Source organism: Pyxicephalus adspersus, chromosome 5 (assembly GCF_032062135.1).
Source record: "Pyxicephalus adspersus chromosome 5, UCB_Pads_2.0, whole genome shotgun sequence".
NCBI classification, from domain to species: Eukaryota; Metazoa; Chordata; class Amphibia; order Anura; family Pyxicephalidae; genus Pyxicephalus; species Pyxicephalus adspersus.
Window position 1 is genome coordinate 140,517,938 of NC_092862.1, and position 17,950 is coordinate 140,535,887.

General features: G+C 40.2%; 1 protein-coding gene across 2 annotated transcripts in view; it reads right to left on the minus strand.

Annotated features, from left to right (window-relative positions):
• The window catches only part of THSD7A (thrombospondin type 1 domain containing 7A), a 269,637-nt gene that overhangs the window by 25,450 nt on the left and 226,237 nt on the right, over nucleotides 1–17,950 (minus strand). For both annotated transcript variants that reach the window (XM_072412943.1, XM_072412942.1), the window contains 5 exons: nucleotides 14,435–14,629; nucleotides 13,187–13,450; nucleotides 10,389–10,567; nucleotides 5,548–5,681; nucleotides 3,647–3,800 (listed from right to left, as the gene is read on the minus strand). In XM_072412943.1, the coding sequence (XP_072269044.1) occupies nucleotides 3,647–3,800; nucleotides 5,548–5,681; nucleotides 10,389–10,567; nucleotides 13,187–13,450; nucleotides 14,435–14,629 (926 nt within the window). The remainder of the gene's footprint in view (nucleotides 1–3,646; nucleotides 3,801–5,547; nucleotides 5,682–10,388; nucleotides 10,568–13,186; nucleotides 13,451–14,434; nucleotides 14,630–17,950) is intronic.

Below are 17,950 nucleotides of genomic sequence, written 5' to 3' on the forward strand. Positions count from 1 at the left end.
GGGCTGATTGCAAAATTGGTTCTAAGTATTTGGGTTGGTTTGATTGAAACCGAATAACCCTGATTGCACATTCTCAGTACATAGCACATACTATCTCCGGATGTCCACCAGCCAATGGGAAAACTGAGTGCTATTTACCTATACAACGGGCAAAAAACCCCAAATTTCCATTAGTTACAAGTTGCAGTGAGTCCACCTTGCTCCTTATCCAGAATCTGGCTTCCTAATAAGTGCAATAAAAGAATGAATCTAGAGTGAATTGACAGTCGAATAATTATTCAATAGGGCTCAAAGAGAATACAATTAAATACAAGGTACCTGAGTCCAAAATCAAAGAGAGGGGTATGCCATAAAACCTTTGATCTTAGACTTGGGCACCTTGTGAGTTTAAATGCATTCTCTTCATAATCCCTGTCTAATGTACAGCGCTGCGTAATATGTTGGAGCTATATAAATCCTGCTTAATAATAATAATTATAATAATAACAATAATAATAGGAGAATAACACAGCAGATCTCTGTAATACATCTATTGTAGAATGCAGAGATGCTAAAAACAAAAATAGAAATAAATATTAAAAATTAGGGTTAATAGGCCAATATTTCTATAGGGAGGACACCATATTTTTGAGTTGTAGCTTTGGATGTTTTGTGAAGCAGAGCCAGATAATCTACAAGGCACTATAGGTTGGTGTCTAGGGGCCGATGGATGTCCTAGAAGGTCCAGCTGCAACCAATGTTCCTGCATAAATTCAGGAGGATGGCATCATTGGTCCAAGCTGTGCACCTGCCGGTCACTTCCCCGGGGAGGGGGTGCTTGCCAGAAGTTGGTATCGGATGTGGTAGGGCCAGTATCTCACATGCAAATAAATGCAACCATTATCAATCAAAAGGATCAAAAAGGGGTTGGGGGGCAAAGCTGCTACCCTGCCCAGGACCCCATTCTGCCTTATTTCATCCATCAAAATAATTTTCATCATTAATTATAGATATTAAGTATCATTAACCATTATGTCATCAATTTTTGCATCATCCCTGCATTTAATATGTACTTCTATTTTTGATTTGCACCACTCTTTTTGAATTTTCCCTATTTTGCAGGATAGGCAGCATTGCTCTCAAGAAATCTCAATGTTTCTCAACCTCCAGAGGTTGCTGGGAGTTTATTGAACATTGAGCAATTTGCACCTCTCAGTTTTGGTGACCCCAATGATCTTTTTGGCTATCTGTAAGGATGACATTTTTCCCAATGGCCAGCAATGTAAGAGGCATTCATCCCACTGACCACCACACTAATATACTGTGAGCTGTGGATATAATAATTATAGCCAGGGTTTCCTGAAGCAGATTTCTTTCCCTTTTTTTTTGGTGCTATGTATATTTTAAATTTTTTCCAAAAATATAATAATATTAACCTTTAACCCAATCATCCCTTTATTTGTGTCTGTTTGGGTTTTAGATTATAATCATTTTGTATTTTTATTCTGTTCTGTTGTATTTAATTCCATTGACCTCCTTGCTAGACCTCCATCCTCCTGGTTGCATCTCAATGCGGTATTTACATACTAATTAGCTTTCCTTCATTCTGTACCTGCATGCAGTGTGGAAGGCTCACAATACAATTAGTATTCTAATGGCCACCCATTGTCTGGCATCCTATTAGTTCCTTTATCTTTACTGGCAGGAGAAATACATATTTAATTAGGACGTCAGCATGTTTGTCACAGAGTATTGTGCTGTTGTCATGAAATTGTTTCAACTGTAGAAATAAAAAAATTAGGGATATTTAGTAATCTGAATACAGCTATGAAATATTGTATAACTATTCTTATAACTTTTCTAAATGCTATAATTTGTACTAATTGATAACTCAAATTCAGACTCATTTTAATAACTCCCCGCCTTCCCTTCCTTTTAAAAAGCTGCATTGGATGCAATTATCCCACTGAATAGGAATCTGTCCCCTGCAATACCTCTTCTTTACCACAAGATGTCCTCAGTTCCTATTTAAATGATACTCTGCATCACTCAACCAAAAAGAATTGGGGTGTCAGTACAGGGCGTCATGGTCCCACCCCTGAACAAGGTGCCCTGTGCTCTGAGATTTCATCTAGGACTGCAAACTGCTGGGAGATAACCAAAAAGGATACAGTGCTTTATATAACAAGCTAGAATACATTATTATTATTATTAATATTATTATTAATAAGAGCAAACAGGATTTATATAGCATCAACAGATTACACAACTCTGTACATTAAATAAGGGTTTCAAATGACAGACAGATACAGACAGTGACACAGGAGGAGGAGAGGACCCTGTCTTGAAGAGGAGAGGGAAGGGGGATATGGAATGGTGGGTAAGTAGTGAAGGTTAGGTAATTTTGAAAAGATGGGATTTAGGGCTCTTTTAAACGAGCAGAAAGTAGGAGCAAGCCGAATAGGATGGAAGTATATACAAAAGAAAAGGAAGACCATTCCAGAGAGTCGGGGCAGCACAAGAAAAGTCTTTGAGCCATGCGTGTGATAAGGTTATGAGTGAGGAAGTCATTAGTAGGTCACTGGAGGAGCTGAGAGAGCGGCTAGGGGGGGAAATCTCTATCAGGTCAGAAAGGTAACTAGGACAAGAACTGTGTAGGGATTTGAAGGCAAAGCACAGGAGATGAATTTGATTCTAAGATGAAATGGAAGCCAATGAAGAGAACTACAAAGAAATGCAGCAGAAGAGGAATGGGGGGAAGGCTGTGTATGGGGTAGGTAGGTGGGAGGGCTGTGTATGGGGTAGGTAGGTGGGAGGGCTGTGTATTGGGTAGGTAGGTGGGAGGGCTGCGTATGGGGTAGATAGGTAGGTGGGAGGGCTGTGTATGGGTTAGGTAGGTGGGAAGGCTGTGTATTGGGTAGGTAGGTAGGTGGGAGGGCTGTGTATTGGGTAGGTAGGTAGGTGGGAAGGCTGTGTATGGGGTAGGTAGCTGGGAAGGATGGATGAGTCTGGCTGCAGCATTCATAATAGATTGTAAAGGAGAGAGTCGGGTTAGTGGAATACCAGAGAGGAGGATGTTACTGTAGTCCAGACGAAAGATGATAAGAGCGTGTAAAAGGAGTTTGGGGTCTATGGGGACAGGTAGGGCCAGATTTTGGAGATGTTGCGTAGATGAAAGTGACCGGACCTGGAAAGAAGTAAGTAGATACAACTTATGATTGCTTTCGATGGGGGCCCAAGAAAGGACAATGGGCAAGACATGGCATGGAGCCGGAATTGGGCTTTAAAACTCTCCAGTAAAAATCAACTCCAACCCTAGTTTTTAAGTCATCTCTGCTTACTTCAATCCATCATTGCTTTTGTTATTTTTTGCAGGAAATTAAACAAACAGCCACTTATGAATTTGCCAGGGTCTGTGCTACATTGTTCTCTTTTTAAAAGAAGATGACTGGTCTGGTCGCCACCTCCTTGTACGGTAGTCATGGTGTCTTTACGTCAGTGCTGCTTGGTTTGCCAATCATTCTGGGGACCCCACCTACCACCAGACAGAGGTGCAGGATGTTTGGGGAGTAGAAGGGTTCCCTATAAAACCCAACTCTAGACAGAATTTCTCCAGCAGCTGCCATTTTTTCTTCCTGTTTTTCAATATTCAGGCTGTATTTCTTACCAGACGACATTTGCTCCATGGACTCCATTCTGACATGACGCAGTCCTCAGGACAGGGCAGCTTGCAGTTCCTGGCACCGAGTGGCATCTCCTCCGGCTCACATAAGTAGTCTTCGACCACATCAGCCGGCCCATCCACCGTGTTCTGCATGCACCTGATGACGGGAAATGGAAACCAAATATATAGGAGCATGAAAAGGTAGAACTCTATTTATAGATCAATCTGATTATACAATATAATTTGGGAATTATCTATTTTCTGTGGCTTTTCCCGGTGCATGATTCCTTTCTCTATATTGTGCCCCTAAATCACCCCATTCCCAGTGCATGCTCCCTTTCTCTATATTGTGACCCAATATCACCCCATTCCCAGTGCATGCTCCCTTTCTCTATATTGTGACCCAATATCACCCCATTCCCAGTGCATGCTCCCTTTCTCTATATTGTGCCCCCCCATTCCCAGTGCATGCTCCCTTTCTCTATATTGTGACCCAATATCACCCCATTCCCATTGCATGCTCCCTTTCCCTATATTGTGCCCCTATTTCACTCCACTCCTCCACCTGCTCAAAGCCAATAGCTGCATTGGTTGCATTAGAGTGGACTCATGGTAGAGATCCATTGTGAGATTCACCATGGTCTGGCCTCTTTGACTTATTTCTGGCCAATGCAATTCTTAGACTTTACCGTCTACAAAAATGATAGTTCAATATCACATATGCAGCACAGTTTGGGATCCCCCCTCCCTGCCAGCATGATATGACTCAGCTAACAGTAGCCACTAGATTTAATTTTTAATTATTACATAAATTCTCTTTTATATAAATGGTCATTTTATTTCTGTGGACACAGTTTCTTTGATTCTGGAACTTTGCTTTAAAATAATTTGGTATGTACAGACAAATTTGAAAATATGTGCATTTAGTGCAGTTCTTCTGGTGGCCAGTAGATGGCAGATATGAAGTGCTTTATTAACCACTGAGGTTTTTAGGAAGATTCTGTAATTTATAATATTATAGCAAAGCTTTTTATATGAAATATTTGAGCTGGGATGGATAATTCTTAGGGGGTAAAGCTGTCTTGTTTATCTAATAACTAGAATTAATTTTACGGTTTCTTTGGTCAGATTTTCATTGTAGTCTGTGTCCCCATTATGGAGCTTTTCTCTAATTTTCTATTCTAGTAATTGATGTCACCAGGGACAGGAAGCAAAGGGGTAAGGAACACAGACAGCAAACAACACTTTTATAATATTTGTGTCATCTTTATCCCTAGATAATGTTACTTCCTGTACCTGTACAGAGCAATGCTTCTTAAAGAGACCCTGTCACCAGACTATTCATTTCAACAACAATCTCCCATAGGTATAGGACACTCATAGAAGAGGTAAGTAAGAGGCATTGTAAGTGCATTAAAATATTGCTGCAAAGGAAAAACATGAGCATTGCAAATACCTGAGCCCTACCTTGCAAAAATGTATATTGATGACAGGGCCTCTTTATTGCTAGATGAATTGAACCTACTCCCATGATGAATTCCAAGCACAATGCAATATTTAATAATTAAAAAATGTCAATAAATGTACACACATTGAATTTGATCTGCTGTTTTCATGCCGGAGTGCTTCTTACTGTTACAGGCATATTTTGATTTGATGTCGGGTGACATTAAATCGAACTGCATTGTGTGCATTGACTAGGTGATGCAATGATCATAGGGTAAACTTGTTCCCAGCTAAGGATATAACCAACCAAATATAAAGTAGCAATTACACAGAAAGTCCCATACATTGGAACCAGCAAGTGTTGCCTATATCTGCCATGACCTGACTATGAGTGGGAGGAGGCTTGATTACTCAATAGATAGCTAAACCAGCCTGAACCGGTCACCCAACACTCTTACCTGACTTTTTTTGTCTGGACTCCTTCCCCACAATTTTGTTTCAGATCAACATTGGTTACTTTACAAATACTCCAGGGTTCTGCAATCCACACGTATTGGTTGCAATCACTGTGACACGGCACAACTTCATACACCTGCAGAGAACAAAATAAAACAATGCCATTCTTTACAGGAAAATAACAATAACTTTATTTATATCCTAAAAATATGACAAAATATTCTTTATACTTAAATTATTAACTATTATTAATAAATTTAAATTAATAACTAATATTATGCAGTTTTTATTTTAACCAGTAGGTGGAGCTCTAGTCTTCTTTTCACATGTAAAGCAGTGCATTAATCTCAGCTGTGCTAAAGAAGCGGGTTTATCACAACACCGACTCCTCCTTATCAGACGAGATTATTCTTTCTACTATTTATAGCAAATCTCTAATTTACAAATACACATTTAAACGTGCACTTTTGACATGGAGAACCATGGTCTTTTTGTAAAGAAAGTACAACAGATGCTGTTTGATTTTAGACCATTTTATTAAAAGTCCTAGGACCATACTGAGTGGACAATGGAGTGAGCATGGATAAGTCACAGCTATGGGGCTTGGTAAAAAAAAGGTGTTTTCAGTGAAGCCTTGTAAATGTAAAAAAAAGTAACCTAGTGTCTCCCCCTGCTGTCAAAGAAAAAAATAGAAAATGAGTCGCAGCTCTGACTTTTTCACCCTAAATTTAAAATTAAGCTTCAGCTAGTGAGCTCTGTAAGCAACAGGCATTTTAACAGCACATGTAAGTTTGCCAGAGATACATTTTAAAGCTGATCCTGAATTTTAAGTCTGACTGAGGAAAGAAGAAGCAACACAAGGGGCTCTATTTATATTTTATTCCCCCAGGCAATCCGTCTGAAATTCGCTTATGCATGGTTTTAAACAATTACTTGTTCTGCCACCTAGTGGCCAATGTTGAAAAGTGCACAGCTGTGACAATAGGAAATGAATAGGAAACAATGGAATATTAGGAGCGAATCAACAAGGGAATAAATTATACACAATATAAATAACCACTGCAGACAAAAAAACAACAGGAGGTGAAATCAGAGTGACATATAAGCCATTGGGCCTGCTGCTTCTCTAGTTACTGTCCAGTCACTAGCTGGGGGAGGGACAAGACCTGGAAGTGATACTGAACTGCAACAGAGAAAAATGGGGTCTCCAGATCTATGAGGACAGAGCTGTGCTGGCAGAACCTTGTGAATCTCAGGATTGCATGGAAAGACATAGGAGTTGACATATTCATGTAAAATACATTGTAATAAATACAGAGAAATGATACAATAATACAATAATGATGATAAAAGTTGGACTTACCTGAGCCTGTGAAATCCATAGGAAGAGCAATGTGATGGAAGGGGGAGAAGACATTAGTTAGAATGGACACAGAAAAAGGTAACAAAGTATAAAAATTAATTCTTGCAATTTTTTCAGAGTTCAGTTTTCAGGAGCAGTTTGGTAATAAAGGTTTTTTTTTTATTCCCTTAAAAATCCATGGACCATTATAAGGGGTCCTAGCTGCTTGGGTTGTTTCGGCTTGTAATATGCAGAGCTGACCCTGAAGGGTTTTTTTGTTTCTCATCAAAAGTGGAATTTTATTTTAAGCTTTGTATAGGAAGAAGAGGAGAGGGGATGCTTGATTTTGGAAGGTATTAGGCTCAGGCTCTGTGTTTCTGCAAGATGTTTCATAAGCAATTGTGCAACCTAATTAGCTAAAACCAGTTCATGGAGAGTCGCCAAGGAGGAATGCGCCTGCAGCCAGACTTCAGATAACATTAAGGTGTAATACACTCACTGCCAGAACTGAAAAGTGGCCTTTCGCTAATTGGAAAAGTTTCCTGAGTGTTAAAAGGCAAATAAGTGACGTCAATGGAAACAGCTTGGCCTGATATGAAGGAAAATGGGGTGTATAGGGTTTACATTGACCTATCAGAGAAGTATAGGGTGTATGGAGTGTACATCAGCCTATCAGAGAGGATTATAGGGCATATAGGGTGTACATCAGCCTATCAGAGAGGAGCACGGGGTGTATGGGGTCTAAATCAGCCTATCAGAGAGGAGTATAGGTTGTATTGGATGTACATCAGCTTATCAGAGAGGAGTATGGGGTATGAATCAGCCTTTGGTAGAGGAGCATCTATACGTCTATATTAGTTGAGTATGGAGTGTATGGGGTTTACATCAGCCTATCAGAAAGGAGTAAAGGAAAAAAATCAGTTTATTAGATAGGAGTATGGGGTGTACATCAGCCAATCAGAGGAGTATGAGGTGTATGGGGTATAAATCAGCCTATGACAGAGGAATATGGGATGTACATCAGTCTATCAGGGAGGAGTATTAGATGTGAATTAGCCTATCAGAGAAGTATGGGGTGTACACGCTGGTAGTAGAAGGGATTATCCTAGGATAATCTACAATTTACCTATATTCACCAATATTCATTTATCTTGTAGAGTACAATATACCCAACTCCCTGCATCCCTTAATGAAAAACAACGTTTGTTCCAATTAATTTTATTTTTTATCATATCGTTATAAACAATCCCGAATTACTTGAATAGTCCTATAGTAGGGGGCAGTGATAATATTTACCCTTCCCATGAGACCGCCACCAGACTTTTCAGTTGACAGCCAATATGGTAGTAAAGGCATCTTCCATTACAAGTTAGGCCTTTTGACCAATTCTTCTAACAGTTTTTTTTTAAAACAGAAGGTGATACTTCTGAGAAAATGGCCAGGCAGCTCCAGGGCTGGTTGGTGTTTTTCCCAGAATAAGCATAAGAGTGATAAGAGTGATAAGGTAATAAGAGTGATTATATCTGTTGTATGGTAATCAATACAAATATTAATATGAAGCCTCTCTAGAGGCAGAGGAGCCTCAGATCTGGGACTGCTGGGACCTCCTCTCCTCCTCAGCAGAAGAGGTTACATCTTATCATTTGGAACCATGTGGTATTATTCTACCGATAAATTACATTTCTGATGGCTTCATGCTCGAAATGGGAGCTACTGTGAGTATTTATGGAACTACCACATCTGACTATACTTTAATAGCCCACAGGAGGGTCAAAGGCTGAACCCCAGGATTTAAAGTTTAGGGCCAGTGAACTTCTAGGCCAGGAACTTCTTGTGGTCCAAACATCGGAGGCCACCACTCTCCCTAGCCAATTAATATTCCCAGAATACAAGGCATTCTGTGATTGGTCAAGGAAAGATTTGGATTTGTTGCTAGACTGTCATTGTCTCATGTAAATTACTACCCAAACTGGAAAAGGAAAGAACAACAAAATAATGTAGGTACATGGGGTAAAGCCTATACAGGTGCCATGGAAAAGCATGGCTGGTACAATTGACAACCAGAAACAGGTCCATGTTGCATCTGATGTCTGATTGGGTGCTTAGAAAGTAGGAGGAGGGTAGAGGTAACCCCACCCCCGAGGGTCCATTTTTCTGAAAACCTAAACTTGTCCTTAAAAACGAAGCTATAGTTCTATTAAGAAATTTTGCAATCAGGCCAGATTTTTATTGCAGAATAAACAGGCGATGTCTCAGTCCTCAGGGTCCCCCCAGACCACACAGTCAAGATGGCCAAAGATTGGGAACCCAAAAGAGAAGCAGAAGAAGATGACAGCACCCACGCCAAAATCGGGCATGGTGGATGTGTATAAAAAATTGTGATCAGGTGGATAAGGTTATTTTAATGCGACCAGACAGGTTCTTCTGTGCAAGCGTTGTCCCTTCTGCAATAAAGACCCTGCCTAGTTGCATTTTTTTAAACTAAAGGCTTAGTTCTGCTTTAAGACTTGAAATAAATACTGGTAACATGGCGTGGCTCCATAGCGGTTGCATTAGTGTCACCAAAGCAACAAAAAGCTTTTATCTGTAAGATTACAGGAGGAGGTCAGCTTGTTGGTATAGTGTCACCCTGCAATTTATGGCTCTCTGACAGCCTCAGCTGCTTTTACCTCTTTCCAGATAAAAAGCAGCACAAAGACTGCAAGCAATATTGAAATTGAGACTTTGCTTGCTTTCATCATGATATCTACAACCAACCTAATAGCTCGGGAGTTCTATGAAAGCAACATGCATGACATAGGACCTAAAAAGAAGGGCCAGCACAGACCGTAATTGGTCAATTGCAGAAGAGAAAGGGGCTATAGAATTCAAGGAGTTGGGTTGGGGGGGGGGGGTTGGTATTGTGCTGGGTCCCTGAAGTGGTCAAAAATTTTCCAAACAGTGCAGAATAACATTGCAAATCAATAATCGTTTCAATTCTTGTAAAATTAAAGAAAAAATTGTTTCTCAAAGATTTTACTTGCAAGTTGGTGGCAGAACTTTTTTTAAGACAAACTTCTGGCTCTGTTCCTTCCACCCCACCCCAACCCCACCCCATTATGAGTATCACCTCCTCTGGAAATCATGATCGAATATAGAGTTGGGATCTAAGGGTCCAGCTACAACTGATAGGTCTCCTGTGGGATATCCCTGCACGTCTAAACATATTGCAACACCCTCCATGATGGATTTCATCAGGTAGATTGACACCCAATGATGGGGCTTCCAAAGGGAGACAGGAACTCCAGATTCTTGGCTTGGCCACCAGAAGCTCCTAGATGATGGATTATGGAAGGAGGATCTCACTTCTCAAGTCCCAAAGAAACCAAAGCAGTCAGAGGGCAATTCAACCCACAATAGAACATCACAGTTAGATTAAATGACTCCTTATTTTTTGGCACTAGGTGGACATAAACAAGTACATAAATAGAAGTACATGTATCTGAAAGCCGTTTATTGTACCTGATTGGTATGGTCGAGCTTCGGACATGGCCTTCCTCCATTATAGGGCTTTTCCCGAAGCCACTTGGACCGGACTTTGACCCCGCTTCCACATGACTTGCTGCATCGGGACCAGTTGGACCATTCACTGAGTTTACAGTCGGAGGGACACGGTATAATGCATGCTTCTTCTATGTAACCTAAATGGGTGGAAAAAAAAAATTAAAGCTTTATGTATGTTTGATATTTTTCCTTGCTCTGAGCTGATCAGTTGGGTTAAAACTTTATCAGTCCCATCACAAATTTTGTTAATACAATACTGCAATGCTTTGAGAGGTGGAACTTCCAAACAGCCTCTTTTTACCCCATTAGTGACTCAGTATGGCTTACTTACCATACCATGAAATCAGTGATGAACCATTACAGTTTGTTTATGGGACAGGCCTGCATGTGGCCCCTCAAGGCTAATGTTTAAGCCCCAGCTTCAATGTTAAATTTCAATGTTAACATTCGATTAAAGCAACACATGGAGTCCCAATTCATCTGCATGTCTAAAATGTACCATATATTGTATATTGAAGAGAATGGTGAAGGGTTGGAACACCTGCCAGACTAATTCCTCATGTGCCCCCCATATAAAGATTCAGCCCTTTCTAATTGTCCTTGTGACCAATGCTGGGACAGGATCCTCTCCACCCATGATGACCCCAAGCAAGTTGCCACTGGTTAAACAGGGAGAACCACAAACTTCCCATGCAATCTTAGCTATCACTTTACCAGCTGCCATTGTAAGAGATGGCTGGGCAATGCAGAAGCAGGAATGGCTTCCCATTCCAGCTGCACCTACCGCAGCACTGTGGCCAAGGCAGTTGCGTCTTCTGATCTGTGGGTGGTCATTGTCACCAAAAAAGAAAGTGATTGGAAATCCAAAATTTTTAGTTTACATCAGATAAAGGGATGAGAAGGAATCCTTCAATGTGGTCACCTGATGGTGATTCTCCCTAACTCTGCAGAGAATTTCTCTTACTGCCCTTGGTTTAAAGGACAGGAAAAGTCCAATTGGAACAAGAAGAAAAGGAGCAGACTTGATGGATCATTTGTTCATTTTACTCCATCACCCTTCTTTGTTGCTATAATAGAAAAACAGCTATAAGTATTTTTTTTACATTGCTCCAGCTCACCCTTTTCCTTTTCTATATGGTCACAATATCATACTTCGGGTCTATGTTCCTGGGCATTTATATAAACAAAAACTAATAATGGATTCTATTGAAAATGTTAATATTTTGTTATCTACTCCTATTCAGACAATCCGCCTCCCTTATCCGTCATCTGCGCTTCATCTAGATACAAATGACTCTGGTTCTTTCCAACAGAAAACTGTATCATCTTTGCGGCAGAAAAGTAATATATCAAAACGGAAATCAGAGAGCGCTATCTCCCCATGTAATCCAATGAAACATTTTATTACTTGTTTCAAACATTAAATTATACGGGGAGCATGCATAATTAATTGGAAATGCATCTCGCCTTATCTCCTTATGTAGGGCAGCACCGCTCAGCTTACTTGAAGTTAATCAGCAGTATAAATCATTACAGAAAATTAATTTCTGGATTTGCGGGTTCAGCTCAGGATGAGATGCTGCAGCTTTTTACACACTAATTTATTGAGTTTTACAATTTTATTAGCCAGGAAGGTGGAATATTAATTTCCCATTTGTGGCTGTGTTTTTTTTGGCATGTGAGTTGCCAAATTCCTCCAATAAATAATTCTCTGGATGGGTAGATGTAAGGGGGAGAGTGACTACAGGTCAGACAGTGGTCTTTTTTTTACTGTTTGATTGGGTTTCTAATGTAAATGGCGGGCAACATTTCCATTGGACATTGGGTGTTTCCATTTGTAGACAGGATAGGACATGGTCATTGTCATGGCATCTGTGTCCCAGCAATGGTCACTTATTGGGTCAGCTGTGACCCCTGATGTCACCAAGGGGCTGCCCATAGTAATGTAATGTTTCAGGGAACTGTCCTAACCATTCAGTGTTATCACTCCCCACCACTGACTCTTCGAAACCTGTAGGCCACACTGGGAATAATAAAGGCCCAGGTTCCAATGCTCTAGATCAGTGTTTCTCTACCTTTTTATACCCTTTAAATAACTTTAAGGTTTACAGGGAACCCCTTTTATAATTACTACATGCACATCTTACAGTAAATTAGTGTGGTGGTCAATAGGAACAGTTCCTCTTTTATGGCTTGCCAATAGGAAGGGGCTTGCCAATAGGAAGAATGTCACCTTCACAGATAGCCAAAAGGATTATTGAAGTCAATGGTAATTGACCCAATAGGAATACATTTCTCATCGTTTAAGGAACCCCTAGCAACCTCTGGAGGAACCTTAGGGTCCATGAAACCCTGGTTGAGAAACGCTGCTCTAGATTTGTCCTTTTTTAAAGCATAGTTAATCTTTTACACGGCCAAACTGAATAACATTAATTTACAAATTCCACATGCTTGGACAGACAGAATAATTGTATGGAACTCTGTACTCTCAATTTAAAAGCTCTTAAATCAGCAAAGAACAAGAGCTTTGGTAATAGGTCTAGCTCAGAAGAGGACCTCTGCAGGGAGACCACCATTTCCATGTAGAGAACACCAGTCTTTTTCCTATGCAGCATGCTGGCAGAGGGCTGACTTTGGCTGGTTTTTCTTATAAGGATTTAATGCACCTGGAATGTATTGGGCAGATTTAAATATAGACAATGGGCTTTGAATACAGTAAATTCTAACACAAAGTTTATTGATATAGGAGCACTCACCATGACTGTTACACCTTGAAGTCTCCACCAGCCTGTTGTTTTGATCGTAGCATGCCATAGCCTGGTAACGGTACCCTTGTCCACATTCCTTGATGTCTCCTTGTACTTTCATTCCCAGCAGAACTTCCACTTTTCCTTCTGGTAGGATACAGTCCGACCAATTGCCCACTGGCTGAGCGTTGTACTTATCACAGGGGCAGAACTGGGTCTCGATCAGTGGATACAGCTGAAGGTTCTTACACTTGTCTTTCTTCTTACTTTTTCCTGCATAAAAATACATAGAAAGGATAAAGGGTCCATCTACACAAATCTAATACTGTTTTCTAATACTTTTAGATGGCACCTGGGGAGGAGATTCCAATGGCAGGACGTCTGGGACTGTGTCAGGAGTAGGGTGGAGTGTTTGTAATTGCAGAAAATAGATAGATCCAAAGAGTATCCCCACAATATAAAACAAACCATTGGGTGATCCAACCTATCTAGCTATTGATCACTTTGACCTTTAAAATGTTTCTCTGTTCTTAATAAATCATTTTTAGGCTGTACTTGTGCTGGTCTATAGGCAGCTCTAGGTGGCTCATTAGCCCGTCAACTGCCAAGCAGCATAAAAGTCCATGTTCATTAAAAAAAAAGCCTTGGAATGTTTTTTGGGTGGTTGGTGGATAGTTATCAGCTGTCCCATTTATGGAACCTTGGATGAGATGCATCTTGAAGCACCTGTCTATTGATTAGATTTATGGACTCGTAACCTCATCAAAACCTAACCATCAGTGGGAAATACCCCTCTGTTGGATAAAGCTGTCTGTTGTTATTGCTGGTTTAGGGAGATACTCTTTTATTGGCGTGGTTGGGTTTAGTTAAGCATATACCTTCCATTTTTGACGTTTTGACTAATTTGTCCATTTTTGTGGATAGCTGGCCATCACATTGCAAAATGGAGGAAGGGGTGGGATTGAGGGTTGCAACTACATTTTAGGCACCTGGTGCTTAAAAATGCAAAGTTCCAAGAGTCCTTCATATCCCAATCACAGTGCCAAGAATTTAGCCACACATCAGTGGAGCATTTTGTACCACGGAATAAAGGTAACTTTTTGGTTATATTTGTATGCGCCAATGGCTAATAAACAACAGTAAATGTGCAAAAAAAGGTCTAACCACGTTACTTACATTACCTAAAATCAATTGCCTTGAGCTCTACAGAGACCATCACTCCACTTGAGAAGGGAATCCATTTTTATATCAACTTACCTAGAAGAGCACGTTTCCTGGTCCTAACCGCACCACAATCTCCATTACATGGTGAGAACTTGGACCAGCTGGTAAATTGGCAGTCATCCTGGCACGGTATCTGGCAAGGTTGAGTTAAGGCTGGGAGAGGACCAGCATGCTTGAGGCACTCCTGGATTTCTGATTGTGTACCATCTTGTCGGCGGCAAGTTATAGCTGTGAGCAAGAAAATACAAAGAAATGAACTGTCTTAACTCATATCAGAAATGAAATATGGAGCTGTCAGTGATAATAAATGTCAACCAGGTAAACCAAGCATTGCTACAGACATTACAATATGTTAGAAAGGAGTTTTTTTTAGCATTTACCAGATCTATTCATTTTAAGGGCTCATTCATATTTATGTATTTTTAGGAGTGGGAAATCTTTGTGAGCCCGGGTGCAATATATATATATAAGGGTTCTCTGCCAAATTAGACAATGGGTTGGAACACTTTGAAGTCTAATTGAAGTTTCTTACAGTACTGTAATGTAGTCAGGCTGCAAGAACATGAAAAATTGTGGGCTCATTTAATAACATCACCAGGGTTCCAAAAAAAATTAACAACTCCTAGAGAACCATAATTCTTCCTAATAATAGAATACAATAATTATATTGTGCTGACATAATACACAAAGTGCATATCCATGTCACTAGCCGTCCCTCACAATCTAAATCTCGTACCATATTATTAATACAGTCTAAGGTCAATTTGGGGGGAAGCCAAATAACCTAACTGCATGATTTCGAAATGTGAGGGGAAACCCACACAAACACAGGGAGAACCTGCAAACTCCATGCAGTCAGTGTTCTGGCCGAGATTCGAATCTAAGACTTAGCGCTGCAAAGGCCAGAGTGCTAACCTCATGCTGCCTGATAATGCTTCCCAACATAAGCATACTAGTCCTGGTTTCCAGTGATCAAACGTACCCAAACCCAATCAAAAGTGCACACACACTCGGGGCACTACTATGAATTACAGCACTGGGCTAGGGAATGTGTTGGATCAATTGAGATCCAAACCTTTGCATTCTGTCCAAAGATAGATTTTTGAATACACGTCAATCTTACACATTCCACTCAATTGGAATAGAAAGCCTATTATATGATGCACTGACCTACAGTATGTATGGGGTGATGGTACAACTATTTGTGTTCTTCAGGATCCTGAAGTTTCACTTGGCTCCAAAACAGTGATGGGCGTAGCCAATAGTGGGCCACTGAGCAGGACTGGATTCCAAGTGGGTCCCAACAGGACAAGAATATGGCTTATGGTAGGCCCCTTGTTGGCTGGGAAGGATCTGGCACACTTTGCACTTCCCTATGCCAAACACCCCATGGCTCAATAAAAAATAACCAACAAAATCAAACATCCAGTGGAAATGTATGAAAATGCCAGAAGGATTCTGTTTGGTTACTACAACTCCATGTTTGTTCTGCAGAATTATTTTAACACCATAAACACTTGAAGTGGTTATAGTGAGGATGAGAATAAAAAAATTCCTGAGTTCCATTTCCTGTTCCCTGGCACTGAATAGAAGCCATAGACACTTGGCAGCAATCTACGGCACTCAATTAATCCTGTAATAGATATTCGCACTGCCAGATATAAAAAACACAAACACTCCTCACGACAACGGACTTAACACATAGCCGTCAAAACAGATTAAGCTGACTTGGCAGAAGTTCTAATTAATATCAACGAGTTTGTCAACGTTTTATTAAACATTTACAAGCCATCCGCCTGTTTATTGTTTTTTCAAAATGACTTCCATCCTGTAGGTTCATATTAAATAATTGCGCTTTAAAATGAAGTGTTATGAGGCTCTGCATAGCTGCTGGATACCATAGGCCTGATTTATTAAAGCTCTCCAAGGCTGGATAGACTATCATGGGAGAACCTTGGTGATCCTGCAAACCTTCAATGTTCTTAGCTAGTCCTGGACCAGATCCATTCCAAGTTTTCTGGATCATTAAGGTTCTCCCATGATAGTCCATCCTCTCCCATCTTAGAGAACTTTGCCAGCACTAAACATGTCCACATGATTTTATAGAAGTGTCTGGAAGTATGCAGAAAGGTGATGTGCTGGGAGGAAAGAAGGAGAGGCTGATGGTGAATATTTTACCCCAAGTGAGCATGCATTTGGATGCAAATAGTGTTGCTAAACAAAAAAATAAAATGTGTTTTATGTTGTAATGATTCACTTCTTCCTTTTCTTTTCTTCTGTGTGCAATGAGGTCCCATATATCCCTTCTATCTTTTGCAGAGATCCGCATATGCTTAAGCCCGTGGCTACAATTCATGCTCTGTATCTTCATTTGTAGCCACCTCATTGCGCTGTGGAGTACAAGTGTGACCCCCCCCTCCAATCCATGATACACAAAGCAAGGAATCATGGGGCAAGGAGTTTTCTTATAGAAGCTGACATTACAGCCAATCTGCTGCCCTCTAGTGTTCAATCAAAAAAAAAGTGAAAGCTATAAGCAGCCTCTACACAGACTGACTGCATAAACCAATTATTTATAACTTATATAGTATGTGTATTGATCAATCTTAATGTGAACAGTGTGAGTTTAAATGTCCTTTAATGCAAACTGTGAGGCTGCCCTTTCTACACTTCAACAGGCAAATAAGGACTTTTGACTTTGCGGGTCTACATGCTGGTCATTGATGTAGAAAGTATAAAAACCAGAGGTGTAAAAGTGTCTTTGTCAATGTAAATATCATAACGGTCTGTGACAATGGGTTTTCTCTCAACACAAGTCAATGGAAAGGCAAAAACAGCATGAAGCAGGTTGATACAGCTTAGATTAGGTCAGGTGCAGGTCTGAAGGAGATCGACTGCAAGTCAAATACATCTGTAAGTGAAGTGTGAATGATGTCATACCGTCTAAAACTGATCTCAGGGGCAGACAGAATGCAGCTGCAAGTAAGATGCTTACAAACCTGAAGCCCATCAACGCTATCCCAATCAGCCAGGCATCCAATTTTTGTAGGTCAGCAATGGCAGATAAAAAGCTTACTATATGACAGGTATGAATCTTTTTATAATTTTTTCACCCATCAATTCGCAAGCATTTTCATTTGGATGCATTTTATTCTTCATTCACTGCTCTGTTCACTGCTGATTAAATCTAAACCTCATTCTGCAACCTAGTGGACAATTTTCAAATAGGCAAAACAGTCATTAAAGTAAATGCTATAACAGCTCCATGCATCCAAACGAAAAAGGGTATAATCTCGGCCAAATTGACAGTTAGAGAATTTATGAATGGATCCCATAGTGTATGTTCAGTGAACTCGTTTTTATAGTTAACTTATTTTAATATTCACATTTGTCCATATTTGTGTTACTGTATAGAATATAGAGATTTGTTGATTCGCCACTAGAGGGAGCTCTACATTTACATCAGCTTCATTGAGCCTCCCTGCTTAACAACTGTTGAAATAAAATAGCTTGCTGGGCAGTGCATTGGTTTTATTATGCTGGCTGAAG